The sequence below is a fragment of the Cricetulus griseus genome, chromosome 7, assembly GCF_003668045.3.
Source record: "Cricetulus griseus strain 17A/GY chromosome 7, alternate assembly CriGri-PICRH-1.0, whole genome shotgun sequence".
Classification (NCBI taxonomy): Eukaryota; Metazoa; Chordata; class Mammalia; order Rodentia; family Cricetidae; genus Cricetulus; species Cricetulus griseus.
In genome coordinates this window covers 90,484,731-90,502,239 of record NC_048600.1, presented here as the reverse complement: position 1 = coordinate 90,502,239, position 17,509 = coordinate 90,484,731, and the positions used below count along the sequence as shown (strand labels likewise).

At 43.3% G+C, this 17,509-nt stretch overlaps 1 protein-coding gene across 1 annotated transcript in view; it reads left to right on the top strand.

The window, feature by feature from the left end:
- Efcab5 (EF-hand calcium binding domain 5) overlaps positions 1 to 17,509 on the top strand; it is a 95,610-nt gene extending 78,101 nt beyond the window's left edge. Inside the window, exons 16-18 of the mRNA XM_027426684.2 lie at positions 1,198 to 1,484; positions 1,832 to 1,928; positions 17,228 to 17,509. Of these exons, the coding sequence (XP_027282485.1) occupies positions 1,198 to 1,484; positions 1,832 to 1,928; positions 17,228 to 17,415 (572 nt within the window). The 3' untranslated portion in view covers positions 17,416 to 17,509. The remainder of the gene's footprint in view (positions 1 to 1,197; positions 1,485 to 1,831; positions 1,929 to 17,227) is intronic.

The following is a 17,509-nucleotide window of genomic DNA, read 5'->3' as shown; positions in this document are numbered from 1 at the left end:
GCTATTTTTTCCACAGTTTTACCCATCATCAAATAATTTAAACATCTCATTTTACAGATTAAACAGCTAAAACCTACAAAGGTAAAGTGAATTTTTCCAAAGTTGAATAACAAGCCACTGGCTGGGCCAAGACCACTTCCCTAGTTCTTGTGACTCCATGTACCCTGGGCTACCGTTAGCATAATATCATCTTAGAGAATGAGTGAGAAGAAAGCATGGAAACCCTCAGCTGGAATGAATTGAATAGATTTAGAGTAACAGTGTGTGGGATTAAGTGGAACAATTTGTAGCTATTATACAGAGTGTGATAGAAGAAAGAAGGCTGAGTGTGGTGACACCAACCTGTAATCCGAGCTACTTTAGAGGCTAATGCAGAAGGATCACTTAAGATGAGAAAGAAAATAAAGGTGGGAAGGGGGAAAAGGAAAAAGATAATGCAGGCCCTGAAAGTGTTCAGTGTGTGCAAATCCTGGGACCAAACAGCTTCTATTGGAAGCCCTGGGGATTAACCCCAGAGACAAGGCAGGCATTCTACCAATAAGCTATGTCCCTAGCCCTGCTTTTCATTTTTATTTTGAGATAAGGTCTCACAACATTGTCCAAGCTGGCCTTGAATTTGCTATAACATTCACGGAAGACCTTGAACTCATAAACCCCCTGCCTCAGCCTTCCACAAAGCTTGGATTATAGGCCTGTGGTACCAGGTCCCACAAGACTAAGTACTCCATTCCTTTAATTCCCATGTCTCACCAAAGAAGTGGGGATTGGCCCTATTCCGTGTGTGTGTGTAATATATATAAAAGGAATATATATATGTGTGTGTGTGTGTGTGTGTGTGTGTGTATGGAATATATATAAAAGGAATATGTGTGTGTGTGTGTGTGTGTATGGAATACATATAAAAGGAATATATATATATATATATATATATATATATATATATATATATATTCAAAGGACAATATTGTTAGTAATGGATAAAGTCTTCAAACTAAGCCCTAATTTTTTCACCTTTTATTCCCTAAATGATGCATCAGTTATAATTCTATTTTGATTTTTTATTTCATGATTAGAGAAACTAAGATTGCTTAAAGTCATGGGGCATGGTTCTCTTTTTGCCTAAAAAATAGTTTATTATAATATACTCAGAATCCTGTGAAAGAATAGTATATGCAATTAGAATGTGTGTAATTGCAGAGTTGGAAAAGGCAGGCGAAGTCACTCGGGCAGGAATTCTCTTCTTCCGGGTCATGCTGCAGGAGATTCAGGAATGCCTCCAGGCCCTCAGTTCCATGGAATTTGTATCACTGCTGCTCTATGAGCACAGACCTCAAGCGGACCCAGCATTTTTTCATGACATCGACCCCCAGGAAATAAATGCCAATGTGGTCCTCGTGCATGACATGCTGAAAGCAGCAATCTTATTCTCCCAGCAGGAGATGGACTCTGCCAGTAGCTTAGAAGAATGGGATAAGTGGAAGTTTGTGAGTTTGGGGAAATCTTTTTTATTTTTATTTTTTTTGATGTACAAATTATGATGGTATAACTCACAGGTATACAAGAACCTTCTCATAGTAAAGACATCCTCATAACCCACCCCTGTGTTCACAGACAACACAGGTGACATCTCAAAAGCCCATGTTTTGTATCCTTCCTCACAAGCCCTCTCCCCAGACCATACCCCAAAGCTAACTGTGATCTTGACATCTAACAGCAGAGATTCATTCTGCCTGATAAGAATGCACCTGTGTGGGATCCTTTAAGCGGTCAGGCTGGGCTCTGTGTCTCTACTGGGCAATCACATAACTTTTCCTTTGTTCTTTGTTCACAGTACATTAACAAGTACTTAGTTGACGAACTTTGTGTGTTTGATCCAACTGCTAAAAATGTGGACATTAATGTGCAGCTTGTAATAAAACACATCCAAGGTAAGGTTCCGCCTAATAATTTAAAATATATTGGGGGGGTGGGAGGGGAGTACTCGGGACTGTGAGAGATTTCCAGTAAAAACAAATGGTTCTTAAATTGAGTTTACACAAAAATAAAACTGTTCATGAGTTTTCTAAAAGGAAGGATACAGTCTACAATTTGCTCTGCCCGCTAAGGTGTCTATGCCACACATTAAGAATTCAAAGATGAGCCGGGCATTGGTGGCTCACGCCTTTAATCCCAGCACTCGGGAGGCAGAGGCAGGTGGATCTCTATGAGTTCGAAGCCAGCCTGGTCTACAGAGCGAGTTCCCGGACAGGCTCCAAAGCTACACAGAGAAACCCTGTCTCGAAAAACCAAAAAACAAAACAAAAGAATTCAAAGGTGTGCCTATCTCCACCCACATGTGCTCCTTACTCAAAATGTCCTTGCTCCAGGACTACATCACTCAGAGCTTGTTAATTGCTCTCACTACTGAGGAAACTGAGTCAGGAGGATCACCTCAGTCCAGATGTTCAGGGCAGCCAGACATTTCGAGGCCTTCATCTCAAAGCAAACAAAGGGAGCTGCAGTGAGAACTGTAACATTAAGCAAAAGGTCTTCTGTTTTTAGCTCCAATAAAGAACAAAAACATTTTTTCTGTCCATTTTTCATTTAGAAACAAGATTATTTTACATGTCAATCCCAATTCCCTCTGCCTCCCCTCCCCCAACCCCCCCAACTAACACCCTACCTATCCCATATCCTTTCTGCTCCCCAGGAAGGGTGAGGCCTTCCATAGGAGGGGTCTTCAGAGTCTGTCATATACTTTGGGATAGGGCCTAGGCCCACCCCCTTGTGTCTAGGCTCAGGGAGTATCCCTCTATGTGGAATGGACTCCCAAAGTCTATTCCTATGCTAGGGATAAGTACTGATCTACTACAAAAGGCCCCATAGATTTCCAAGGTCTCCTCACTGAGGTCCACATTCATAAGGTCTGGATCAGTCCCATGCTGGTTTTCCAGCTATCAGTCTGGGGAGCAAAAACATTTTAAAGAGCACTAGTGTATAGAAGCTGGTAATGCTACCCTTTCAGAGGAGACTCAGCAGGACTGCAGAGCAAGAAGGTAACTAGGAACCTGCCCCAGAGAATCAGCCACACCTTAAAGTAAATGCACAAATACAAGGGTGTATTCCTGTACCCGTGTGGATTCCTCCACCAGATGCCTCAGGCTGTGCATGCAAGACAACAAAGTAAAGAATGTATTTCCTTCTTTGCAATTTAGGAAAAACTAATCACTGACAGGATGTGAATGGCAGAAGCAGAAAGATCTGCAAATTCAAGGCCAGTCTGGTCTATGGCTGGCCAGCCAGTCTCAAAATAAACAAAAACACCCCTAGTCATCGTCAACAGGAGAAAAGGCTCTGTGAATTTCTTCCAAAAGAAGCAACTGTGGTGGGGGTGGGGTGAGGAGAATGGAGCCTGCAGGGAGACACCCTGGAGGAAGGCAGATAAAGACATCTCTGGATTTCCCGCATCAATTCCTCTAATTCCCTTTTCCTCCTCTCTCTCTGACTCCACCACAACAGACACTTGGCTTCCATGGTACGTGGTTCAGGTTGAGAGACTCAGAACTGAGAGACTCCTGGGACAAGGGAGAGACAACGGCAAGGGCAGGGAGGATGGCTGCAGATCTCCGCACAAGCCTGGCAGAGCACCGAGCTGGGTGGATGGAATGTCAAAGAGGTGTTGCTAGGAAAGGGGGGTACTCCCAGGAGTTTGAATGTGCTTGGGAATAGGAGAGAACATGAGACTCAAAGGGAATTAATGTGGACCATGAGTAACGTGAGTCCAGTAGAGAATTCCTGCTTGGAATTCTACATGAGCAACAGCTCATGACTCTGGCTGGGCTCATTCCTGGGAGCCTCTGGATTCCTAATGTTAGACCCCCAGAAAACTCAGGCCTCCGGGGTCCCAGCCCAGGACCAAGGTCACCCCAATCACCAGGCGGATTCGAAAACTTGCTGCAAACTGCATGAGGCTTTATTGTTGTTTAACGAGCTAACCCCATGTTAGCTCGGGTCTTTCACCTAGCCGCCATGGCGGATGGCTAGCAAAGACAGCTCCAACCGGCTGCAGAGAGATCTTGTAGGGTAGCGTAAGGGGAGTGTCTAGGGGCACGCACAGGCTCAGGATTGGTGTGCCTCCAGGCTTGGAGGGCTTGCCCTGTATTGATTGGCCAATTGGTTGTTATGGCCCATAGGCCCTCCCAGGGTGGTTACTATGCTCTGAGCGTCATTGCTGTGCACTTATCGGTAAAGCACACCCAGAGCTGTAAAGCATAGCGCCCCCAGCTAACTTCTGATTGGATCCTTGCCACGAGGCAGGCACCTGACTTCTAGTGACTAGGACAAGGTCATGGCAAGCATGTGTTACTGTCATGGCTGCCGAAATGGGGAGCTGGTCCCTTCACTAGGTGCCACAAGCCTGACTTCTAAGGTCGTGTTCAAGTAACAACAGAAATAACAAACTGGATACTGTTCACTATCTGCCGTGTGTGTGTGTGTGTGTGTGTGTGTGTGTGTGTGTGTGTGGTGTGTGTGTGTGTGTGTGTGTGTGTGTGTGTGTGTGTTTATTGAACATGCTAGATAAGAACTACCACTAGACTGGAGAGATGGCTCAGAGGTTAAGAGCACTCCATGTTCTTCCAGAGGTCCTGAGTTCAATCCCCAGTAACCACATGGTGGCTCACAACCATCTGTAATGAGATCTGGTGCCCTCCCTGGCCTGCAGGTATACATGTAAGCAGAACACTGTATACATAATAAATAAACCTTTAAAAAAAAAGAGAGAGAGAGAGAGCTACCACTAAGCTAGACCCCTTCCCCTTTTTACTTTTTATTTTGAGACAGAGTCTCACTAAGTAGCCTAGGCTGTTCTTGAACTCTGTAGCCCAGGCAGGCTTTGAACTTGTGATCCCTCCGCATCAGGTCTTCTAAGTGGCTAGGATTATAACCCGTCCACTGTATACTTTTATGTACTTATTCTATATTTGAGGACTTTAAAGTCCATGTTCAGTCTCCCTGTCCCTGCACCCACCTCCAGTCTCTGATTCTTCCTTTTGGAAAGAATTAACAGACACCACGAACTGCAGCATCACCCTCCCATATGTGACCAGTTTGTCTAATTGGTATTTTCCCCGCAGACCCTTACTCCTCTTTGGTCCCCACCAACCGGCCAGCCTCTCAGCCTAGAGCCAGACCTTGCTGCCAGGATTCGTTGTGTTTCTGAGTGATGTTCCCCCTCTTGGACAAGGACATAGGTACCCAGCAATCTTCAATCCAGCCTCTCTACTGTAAGGAATAAGGATAAAGAGCAGGCCTTCCCACGCCACACCCTGCCGGTGAATCCATGATAAGCTCAACCCCCACCCAGGAAGAGGCAAAAGGCCTCCTCCGTGGTGTAGCATCGAGGCCTCAAAGGAATCTCTTCAGGCTCTGCCACAAATTTGCTTGTTAGAGCCACCTGCTGTTGCTCGCTCTGCTCAGAACATATGCAAACTTCCACCACATGCCCCGACTTTGAACTCGCCTAGCCACTCCCTCAGCAGCCTTGACCACGAAGACCTGACCCCGGGCTTTTTGTTTTCCAATAGTGCCCTCGGGTGGCAGGAATGAGAACTTCAGGTAACAGAATGGGACACATCCCAAACCCAACAACCCTTTCGTGTTATCAGTCTCTGCAGTAATAATCAACGAAGTTCATAGGTCACCGGATATTAATCCCCTCTCATTTAGATGAAGTTATATCAAGAAAGTCTAAGCTTCGTGTTTAAGAGAAGAGAAAGATTTCTTTGGGCACGTCTTTCTGTTTGTGTCAGGAGAGGACCCTTTTGGCAGGGCAATCGGTAATTGTTCAAATTTGTGTGACCTTGAAACTTCAAGAAAAGCTCCTTTTCAGGAAGCCCGCTCAGCGTGAGATGGCACCATCGGTATCACAGGTTCTGCCTGGGATTGGGGGCTGCTGGGCGGAGCGTGGAGCCTGGGGTGTGGTTGATAGACCAGAGACATCCCCATTGGAGAAAACTGATTTTCTCTTTCCTGGCAAGTATCATTGGTAAACAGCTTCTTGGTTAGGAGTGGGACTTCCCCCTCTCGGTGCTGGGATGTTGTCTAGTTTGAACCTAGGTCTGCGTGTGCTGCCACGGTCTCTTGAGTTCATATGTGCATCAGTCCTGTTGTGTCTGAAAGATGCCGCTTTCTTGGAGTCATCCATCACCTCTGGCTCCTCTTTCTACCTCCTCTTCCTCAAAGATCCTTGAGCCTTGCAAAGAGTTTGATGAAAACGTCCCATTTAGGACTGAGTGTTCAAAGTCTCTCACTCTCTGCACGTTATCCTAAAAGCAGTTTTCTCCCGTCGTCCTTCTTTTTCCTTAGCGCTGGGTCCACGCTTAGCTAAGCAAGCATCTTTCACTGAGCTCTCCTCCAGTACTGGTTTCCTGAGAAAGAATGCACGAATGGTACATTTCCAAGTATTTCATGTCTGAAAATGTTTTCATTTAACCCTCATACTTGATTTGGACTTTGCTGGGGAAAATCATTTTGAAGACATTTAGATGATGGAGACTTCAGAGGTTGTGTTTTGGGTCTTCCCACTCTAAAAGGTCACCAGATTGGAGGAAACGCTCTAATTTTCGATGTAGAGACCCATGGTCTCTTTTTTTAAGCTTGAGTTGTAGGTCATTTTGTTAGAGTGCTTGCCAAACGTATGCAAAGCTGCGGGCTCAACCCCACACACGACAGAAAAGGAGGTGTGGTGGCCCAGGTCCGCAGTACTAGCACTTGGGAGGTAGAGGAATCTTTTTTTCCCCAAGATTTGTTTATTTATTATATAGACAGAGTTCTGTCTTCATGTATACCTGCATGATGTCAGAAGAGGGCACCAGATGTTATTAGAGATGGCTGTGAGTCACCATGTGGTTGCTGAGAATTGAACTCAAGACTTTTGGAAGAGCTGCTCTCTGAGTCATCTCTCCAGCCTGAGGCAGAGGAAACTTTTTTTAAATTTTTGTATTCATTTTACATACCAATCACAGTTCTTCCTTCCTCCCCTCCTCCCACACCCCCAAACTCCCCCCACCCTGTCCCCATCCACTCCCCAGAAACGGTAAGGCCTCCTTCCATGGGGAGTCAACAAAGCCTGGCATATCAAGTTGAGGCAGGACCAAGCCCACGCCTTTGCTCCCCCCACCCCAACTGCATCAGGGTTAAGCAAGGAATCCTACTATAGGGAATGGGCTCCAAAACACCAGCTCACGTACCAAGGATAGATCCTGGTCCCATTGCCAGGGGCCCCACAAACAGACTAAGCCATCCAGCTGTCACCCACATGCAGAAGGCCTAGTGCAGTCCCACGCAGGCTCCCCAGCTGTCATTCCAGAGTCTATGAAGTCCCCTGAGTTTGGGTCAACTGTCTATGTGGGTTTCCCTGTCATGATCTTGACCCATCCCCGACCCTTGCTGAGGTAATCCCTTCTCCCTCCCTTCAAGTGGATTCCCCGGAGCTCCAACCCAGTACTTGGCTGTGGATCAGCAGAGGGCTTTTAAGCCAAAGTCATCCTCAAGTTATTTAACAAGTTCAAGCCAGCCTGGAGTATGTGAAATCCTGTCTCAAAAAAAAAAAAAAAAAGAAAGAAAGAAAGAAAGAAAGAAAGAAAGATAAGCCACACATCACACACTTTTGAAATGCACAGCTCAGTGGTTTGGATACTACACCAAGTTGTGCAATCATCACTTCTAACTTTATGACATTTTCAAAAAGAGTTGTAGCCCCATTTGCACTCACTCCCTCTCTTTTCTTACTCTATCCCCTGGCAGCTGTTGATCTGTTTTCTGTCTGCTTGGATTCGCCCATCCAGACTTTGATAGAAATGGGATTACATAATAGGTGGCCTTTGTGTCTGGTTTCTTTTACTAACGGTAGTATTTTCAGGGCTCATTTACATTTTAGTGTATATTGGTTGTTCATTCCTTTCTTAAGGCTGAATTATCTAGGTATTGATAAGCTATGTTTCATTTATCCATTTATCAATTTATGAGCCTCTGGGAATTTTGTTTTTGGCTCTTGGGTATGTGTTGCCAGGAAATTTGTTTACAGGGTTGTTTTTTTTTTTTTTTTTGAATGTGCATATTATGTTCTCTTGGGAGTGAAATTGCTAGGTCATATGGTAGCTCTCTGTTTAACTTTTGTGGAAATGTCTCTGTGGCCTTTTAATTTCCAAGGTTGCTATTGAGGTGTTGGAAGTCTTTCTTGTTTCTGATTTTGCAAACATTACCTTTGTTTTGCTTCTCCCCAGAAGCTATAGCATCATCTCTTCATCTCGTCCATCCCCAAAGTTGTGAAATTTCGTCATGATAGGCCTTGACATGGCTGTTTTCACCCACTGGTCTGGGTGCTTGCTGGACCTTTTCAGTTGTGAAATCCAGGTCCTCACCTCCTAGATCAAGGTTGTTACTGTAGCTGTGCAAGTTGTGCACTGCCCAAAGGTGCCCCACTGAGGAGGTGAATGGCAGTGAAACTCTAACCTGGATTCTCCTCACTGAACTATGTGCCATTGTTTGAAGCTTCAATTGCTTGGAAGGGGCATCTTTTTCTCCAGACGCCTTTACTCTGCTCAGCCAGCTACAGGCCAGTGAGTTTACCCAGGACAGGTAACCTGGAGGCTGATGGTGGCTCTCCTCTCCCTTTCTAATGTAACACATTTTGCAGCCATTGTTTCTCCTAGACTCAGTCTTAAATCCTGTTTTTAGTGGCCGGACTGTAGCTCTGCAGATCTCTTACTAGCTTGCATGAGGTGCCTCTAAACAGGTAAACAAATGTCTTATTTGCTATCCTACTTTCCATATTTTTGCCTTTTTGCTTTGCTTTCTGATAAATTCTGTTGTCTCTGCAAATTCTGTTGACTGGAGTGGTGTGCGCGTTTGATGTCTGCGAGCTCCTCTAGGTATTTGCTTTCTTCAGCCGCTTTTCCACATTTCATTCAGGTCTCTAGGGGCACTGGTAATTGCATCTTGAAGTTTTCTCCACCTGGACTTTCTCTTCTTTCTTTCTCTTCTGGTGTTTGAATCTTTGTGTCTCAGATTAAATTATTTGAGGGTGAAGTGACTTCCAGTATCTATCATCTCTAAGTTCTTTATCTTGAGCTGTCTGCTTCCTGTGTGACAAGATTCTTTCATTACTCTGTAAGGAGAGGAAACAGCCTATCTCCCCAAATTCTAGGGCCTAATGGGGAAGTCTACATATTTAGAATACATCTTAGAGCCCTCTCCATTTTCATCAGGGAGCTGCCATTCTCAACTCGGTCTAATGCCCCACTCTGAAACTCTCTGTGTTATCCTGAGATATGTCTAGAAGTGGGAGAGGAAGTCCCCCGGAGCTGAAATACAAGGAGGATTCCTAAGAACTCTAACTCTTTCCTAGACAGCATCTAGATGCCTTTCTGAGTCCGGTGAGGTTCCTGGGATATGTATGCAGTGAGTTCAGTCTAGGCCTTCTCTATTGCTGATTTAAGAGTCCATTTTTCTCCTGTTACCATCACCATTCACTCATTTCTGTTCACTTCTAAAACTCTATTGCTTCATCCTTTGCTCAACCAATCTCTGCAGGCACTCACACGCGCGCGCGCACACACACACACACACAGAGGCATGTGTGTGCATACACACACATAGGTTAATATTTGTAAAGCACTCACATCTGGCATGCTGAGGTGTTGAGTATTGGGTATGTGAGTAGGTGGCTAGAAAAAGAACTCTTAAGATTTTGGAGAAAGCTCTAGATGGAGATATAAAATTGATATTTGTTGGCCAATAGATGATGGGTTTCTATTGCTGTGAAGAGACACCATGACCATGGCAACTCTTTTTTTTTTTTTTTTTTTTTTTTTTTTTTTTGATTTTTTGAGACAGGGTTTCTCTGTGGCTTTGGAGGCTGTCCCGGAACTAGCTCTTGTAGACCAGGCTGGTCTCGAACTCACAGAGATCCGCCTGCCTCTGCCTCCCGAGTGCTGGGATTAAAGGCGTGCACCACCACCGCCCGGCTTCCATGGCAACTCTTATAAGGAAAACACATTTAATGTGGGTGGCTTACATTTTCAGAGGTTTAAGTCCATTATCATCATGGTGGGACATGGTGTCATGCAGGCAAAAATGGTGCTGGAGAAGGAGCTGAGAGTTCTACATCTTGACTGGCAGGCAAAAGGAAGTAGTCTGAGACACTGGACATATCTTGAGCATAGAAGACTTCAACGCCCACCCCCGCAATGACACACTTTCTCCAATAAGGCCACCCTATTCCAACAAAGCCACACATCCTAATAGCACCACTCTCAATGAGCTAATGGGGCGGGGCAATTACATTCAAACTACCACATTGCACTCCCTGGCCCCCATAAGTTTGTAACAATATCATAGTGCAAAATGCACTTAGTCCAACTTCAAAAGACCCCATAATCTATCACATTCTCAAACATATTTTTAAAGTCCAAAGTTCAAAGTCTCTTCTGAAATCCATATAATCTCTTAACTGTAATTCCCTATAAAATCAAAATCAAAAAACAGATCACATACTTCCAATATGTAATGGAACAGGATATGCATTACCATCCCAAAACATAAGTAAGGGAGCATAATGAGGAAGTACTGGACTAAAGAAAAACTGAAAACCAGTTGGGCAAACTCCAAACTCTGCATCTCCATGTCTGATATCAAAACACTCTTCAAATCTCCAACTCCTTTCAGTTTTGTTGACTGCAACATTCTTTTTTTCCTCTTGGTCTGGTTCTAGTTCCTGTTAGCAGCTTTCCTCAGCAGGTATCCCATGACTTTGGCATCTCCAACACCTTGGGGTCTCCAAGGCAACGCAGGTTTCTTCTTCACAGATTCACACAATGGCCTCTCTAGGATATTCAGGGACACCCCTGACACATGCCTTTCCTTAGTTATAGAGGAAGATTCCATAACCTTTTTTTTTCTATCCTTGACTCTAAAGCCAGAAACACATGACTGAAGCTGCCAGGTTCTGCTGCTTTTGCTGAGGCTGGAATATGGCCCCCTGGTTCAATTACATCTTCACGAGCTTTCTGTTCCCCATGGTTTCCTTCACTGCCTAAGTTTGGCTGTCCTGGAATTTGATCTATAGACCAGACTGGCCTCAAACTTAGAGATCCACTTGCCTCTTTCTCCAGAATGCTGGGATTAAACTGTGTACCACCATATGGGGCTCTAAACTTTTCTTTTAATCCCTTTTCATAAGTAGGAAACTTAGCTGGGTGGGATCTTGCCCTGAGGTCACTACTCCCTTTATTCCTTTTCTTAATATGTTCATCTCCTTGAACACAGGATGAACTCCATTCTATTTCCTGTGGTGCTCCTTTTCTCCTCAAATTGTACATTTTGTATTTTTTCTTTCTCAGCTTGTTCCTTTTTATTATAAATCTGAAGAAGAGTAATTAGCAATAACCACACAACAGAGTGAATACTAGGCTGTTTCAAGATTTCTTTTGCCAAGGGAATTAATCCAAATCTCTTCACTTTAGTCCCAGGCAAATTCTTCAGAAAAGGGCAAAAAGCAGCCACATTCTTCACCAAAATATCACAAGAAAGATCTCTAGGCCATATATTAATATTCTTCTCTTCTGAAACCTCTTGAGCCAGTCCCCCACAGTTCCAATGATCCTCAGCAGCACTGTCTTCCATCCTCCCACTAGTATGGCCCATTAAGCAGCACTTAAAGCATTCCATTGCTTTCCTAACTCAAAGTACTGAAGTTTATATTCCTCCAAACAAAAGCAGGGTCAGGCCTATCACAGCAATACTTCAGTTCCTGGTACCAACTTTTATCTTAGTTAGGTTTTCTATTGCTGTGAAGAGATATTGTAACCACAACAACTCTTATAAAGGAACATATTTAATTGGGTGGCTTACAGTTCAGAGGTTCAGTCCATTCTCATCATGGTGGGACATGGCAGCAGGCATGCAGGCACACATGGCACAGGAGAAGGAGCTGAGAGTCCTACATCTTGATCTGCAGGCAACAGGAAGTAGTCTGAGACACTGGACGTATCTTGAGCATAGGAGACCTCACAGCTCCACAGTGATACATTCCTCCAACAAAGCCACACTTCTTAATAGCTCCACTTCCAAGGAGCTTGTGGGGGCCAATTACATTCAAACTACCCCAAATGATTTATAAAGGGAGAAGTGGACACAGTTCTTTGAATATCTTGCCACAAAGGGAGCATGGCAGCAGGTTTGACCAGGGTATGTCACCAAAAGGTTGGAAGTTACTTCACTGAACCATGAATTTCTGTAAAGATAAATTACACTGACTGAGCCATATTGATGTGAGTGGCCTGTGCCTCCACCTGAGGCCATGGTGATGTCTGGGTCCATGGTCCCACTGCAGCCAGAGTCTGTGTTACCACTGAAGGCCATGTGGATGTTCATGATCTGTGCTGCAGCCTGAAACTATGATGGGCTGTGCTTGTGCCAAGGGCTATGTTGATGTATGGGCATGCACTGCCACCTGAGGCCATGTTGATGTCCTTGGACTGTGCTGCTACTGAGAGCTATGATGGTGTCCATGGCCCATCCTGTGGCAGAGGGCCATGCTGACATCCATGGTCTGTACTGTCACTGGAGACCATGCTGAGATCAGTGGCCCATACTGACGCTGGAGGCCATATGGATGTCCAGTGATCTGTGCCGTCACCAGAAACTATGTGTAAGCCTGTGAACCATGCTCCCACTGACTGAGTAAGGGCAAGGGAGATACTTTTGCCATGGTACTGATAATTGCAAACTCACACTTGAGAAAGAGGGACATAGATGGTTTCTGTGACAACCCCTACCTCCACCCTACCCCACCCCTGCAAAAAGTAACTACCTAAGCAGAAAGTCATCAAAGAGAACTCTTTAAACTTGTGATAAGGCCACTGAAGTAGTAGCTCTCCACATTGATGGCTTCTGCAGGGTGGTGGGAGTGGGGGGAAGGACTCTGTTTTCTTTAAGGGGCCAGGCCACCGGGAGTTTAACCATGCTCCAGTGAGTATATGGCAACACAAATCGGACTTGTTTTTTGTTTGTTTTTCTTTTTCTTCTTTTTGGGGAGAGGGAGGGTCTCAAGGATGGGGGTGGGTGGACCTGAGAGAACTGGGAAGTGAGTGTGCTGGGGGTTCATGATGTGAAATTCCCAAATAATCAATAAATAATGTTATTTTTAAAAATTACACTGACCAGGACTGGAGAGATGGCTCAGAGGTTAAGAGCATTGGCTACTCTTCCACCGGTCCTGAGTTCAGTTCCCAGCAACCACATGGTGGCTCACAACCATCTGTAATGACATCTGGCTCCTTCTTCTGACCTGCAGGCAGAACAATGTATACAAAATAAATAAATAAATAAATAAATAAATAAATAAATAAGTAAATCTTCTTTTAAAAAAATTACACTGACCAAAATTCACACATCTGATTCAGGGCTACATTGTGATGAAGACCAGAATGTGTGCTATCGTATAGCAACCATGCTCACAACGGCTGTCAAACTATGTGCTTGCAAGAACTTGTTATTCATCCTGGAACAAATTTCCGCCTCAGCTGTAATAACCAAAAACTGAGATTTCCTCCTCCTCCTCTTCCAACACTGCTCCTTTCCTGTCAGGCCTGGGAAGTGTCCTCCTTTGGGATGACAGTCAATCAACAGTGGCACATTAAGTGCCCAGCCGTCATCACGAAGTTCCTCTGCCTATGTAAAAAATGTAGCTGAAATTTGCATGGATACCCCCTTTCACTATATGTTACTGGGAAGACCTTCAGCTTGCTGTGTCCAACAGTAATGCTAATTGACTAAATTTTAAAATGACTTAGGGAGTGTAAAGCAATAGAAATAGGGAATTCAAACTAAAGGAGCTGATGGAAAAGGAAAACTTTCAAGAAATACTGCTGGTCCTGCCTTAGTTGGCAGCTGAAGGAAACAGTTCAGTTTTTGAACTTGAAGTTAAATACTTCATTCTTTTCGCTTTGCCTGTTTTTACTAATTGTCTGTGCTTCCCGGAGGATTTAGCTTAATTAATCCAGGGTTAAAGCAAAGATCCACAAATTGAGGTTTAATTTAAGAACATGCTTTTTATAGTCTGATGTTTCCAGCATAATGAATTCCCTGTGTAATTAAAAGTTTGATTAAAGTGGGACCTAAAAATACTACAATAAAAGCTTTCTAGATACATCTGTGTACATATTCCAAGGCTTACTCTGAAATCCTTGCAGCTTAAATGTAGTTTAAAAGTCGCTGTAAGCATTGCTAAGGCAAATAAAAATGTTTATAGTTTCATGGAAGAAATAAAAGTAGACTCCTCCTGAGAATTGCTGTGAGGGTGTGTGTGGGGTGTCTGCCAACCTGTGATGATCAGGCACTTGTCTGCCGCAAGAGGGCAGTGGAGTCAATGATAACATCCCAATGGCTGCAGGAGGCTTCCTTGGAGGACTCAGGGGCCCCTGTAAATACATCCATCTCTGGAAACGACAGGCAAACAGGAACACCGCCTAGCCAGGTTCAGAGCTTTTGTCTCTGGTAACAATGAGGCAGGAAATAAGCAGCAGGGGCTTGTGAAAGGGAATGACCTCTCTCTCAACCCACCTGTCCTTGAATCACCATGGAGATGGTGACTGGTTTAAGGATGGTTGTGGATAGGGTTCTGCACATTGGGATGTTCACCCATTGATGGAACTGAGCCCTTGTCAAGGATTTGGGAAACACAGAACCAAGCTATGGGGAGCTGTTTATCTCAGAAAATTAGCTGGGATAGGTACTAGGAGTGTCCTGAGATGAACTTTGCTTTTATTTAATTTAGATTCATAACACTGGAACATTAAGATAATCAGAGTAATCTTTGGAAATCTGTAATATATCTTTGTAAAGTTTCCAGGAAGCTAATTAGCACAAAGAGGGATCAATGGTAACAAATGTGTCCTGGGAGTTTTAAGTTGGTATTTTTATTGGTCTAGAATTACCCATAAAGTGAGATGAATCAGGTATTTCTAATGTGTTCTCATGACTAGCATCCGTTCTCGTTTTTTATTCATAATTGTCACTAATATTATTGAGCTGTAATCTGGAAAAACTTTTAGGACTTGAAATAAAGAAATTAAATTATGCTTTAATTTAATGTTGTTTCAATTCAACATTTATTGAACACTTACAATTGAATGAGGAAAAACAGTGCTTGTGTGTTGGGGGGGTGTATGAAAAGAGAACATTAGAAAATTAATTGCATCCACATGTTTTAAAGTCAGCTTCAAATAAAAATGAAGACTTGTGAATGTTTCCTCATCTCATGGGCCTTACCTGTTATATACTGCACCTCAGCTTGTGTAGGTGCTTTCAAAACCTCGATAAAGCCAAGCCTAATTCAGGGAAACTTGCTCCTTGTGTTGGCAGAAGACAAGGAAATGAAATATGTTCTGGGGTCTGTGGGAAAGATGGCTCAGTGAGTAAAGGTTCCTGTTACCAAGCCTGGCAACCTAGGTTTGATCCCTGGGTCACACATGTTGGAAGGCGAGAACTCCTGCAAGTTTGTCCTCTGGTCTACACATACATGCTATGGCACATATGTGCAGGCCGGTGTGTGTACACACACACATCAGTGAAACAATGTAATAAAAATGTCTGTTTTAAAACTCTAATAGATAATTGAGATTATGGTTAAGATACTCTCGAGAGTATCTTAACTTGAGGCTCACACAGTTTTATGTGTGTATATAATGATTTGTTCAGCTCAAACCAGCAGATCTTTATCTGGGCCCACACTGAGTTAGACTAGGAACAACAATGATGAATTAAACTCAACCTGTGGAGAGAGGCACTGGAAAGAGGCGGATTCTTGTGTATATTTTCTCATTTACCCTCATGATAATCCTAAAGTATTGTTACTATTTTACAAAAAGATAGACAGGAGCGGAGCAAGTAAATATGGTTAGGTCACAAAATTAATTGGAAGAGAGCCAAAATCAGAACTCAGACCTGTTCAACTCTAAGGTATTCTTTCCATTGGACCATTCTATCTAAATATTAGTCATTGGCTCCTGGGAATCTTTAGGAATGGCAGCGAACAGTTTTCAATAGTGGACAGTAACTACATATCTTGAAACAAAATTTAATTAAAGAGTATTTCAAATATAGTATAAATAAGAAGCACTGTGTATTCATTATGAAATAATATCTTATACCCAACCTTAAAATGCCTTGTTTGAGTTAGGTTCATTTTACTTTAATTCACAATGCTGGGAAGTGACCTAGGGCTTTGTATGTGCTAGGCAGGTGCTCTACCACTTAGCTACATCCTCAGCCCTTTTCATTTTTCGGTTTACAAAGGGTCTCACTAGTTGCTCAGGCTGGCTCAAAATCATTATCTAGCCTAGACCAACCTCAAACTAGCAATCTTCCTGCTTCAGCCTGCCTGGAAGGTGGGATTACAGGGATATCACCACGCCCATTCCAGTCTGATGTTGTTTTTTTTTTTTTTAAAAAAATACTTTATTTAACTTTATTTTATATGTATTGGCATTCCCTGGAACTGGAGTTACAGACAGTTGTGAGCTGCCATGTGGGTGCTGGGAATTGAACCAAGGTCCTCTGGAAGAACAGCCGGTGCTGTTAACCACTGGGCTATCTCTCCAGCCCCCAGTCTGATGTTTTTAAAGATATGAATAAGAACAGTCAAAACCTTCCAACTCTTCTGGTCCCATTCTCTTTTCTCATAATGCGATCATGAATTTGGTGCTTATTTCATGCCTGATTCATTCCTTTTACTATATCTTTTTTGTTTTTGTTTGTTTTTTGGTTTTTCCAGACAGGGTTTCTCTGTGTAGCTCTGGCCATTCTGGAACTCTCTTTGTAGACCCAGGTGGCCTTGAACTCAGAGAATTGCCTGCCTTTGCCTCCTGGGGGCTGGGATTAAAGGCATGCACCACCACCGCCTGGCTTCTTTTTACTATATCTTTATGAATTTGTAAACCCCACAGGTTTTTAAAGTTTTAAGAGTTATACCCAAATACATATGAAATTCCACACATTTCATTGTGTGTGTGGGGGGGTGTGCAGAATTCTTTCAGGGTTAACTATCTCTGATGAATATATAAACAAGATACTGCTATGATTTTGATTCACAACATAGCTAATAAATTTTAATCATACTTTAATTTGTTTCTTAATAATTAAAGTACAATATTATCTATTCTAACCTTTCTTTTTCTTGATGCAGATCATTCTCGAATTGAAGTATGGAAATTTGGCAACCTTGTCATTGAACTTCTGTACCACTGGTTACACATTTGTTTAACTCTCATAGACCTAAACAAACAACAAAGGAATAGTATTTTACCTCCATTGCCCAAGAAGAGTGATTCCTCTATTTATGCAAAAGTCATAGAGAAACCAAAGAAAAAATAAGGACTAGTACTCTGTTTAGCATATGTTGATTGTGCCCAATGCTGTTAATAGTGAAATATTTTCAAATGAAAAGGAATGCCTCATAGACACACCG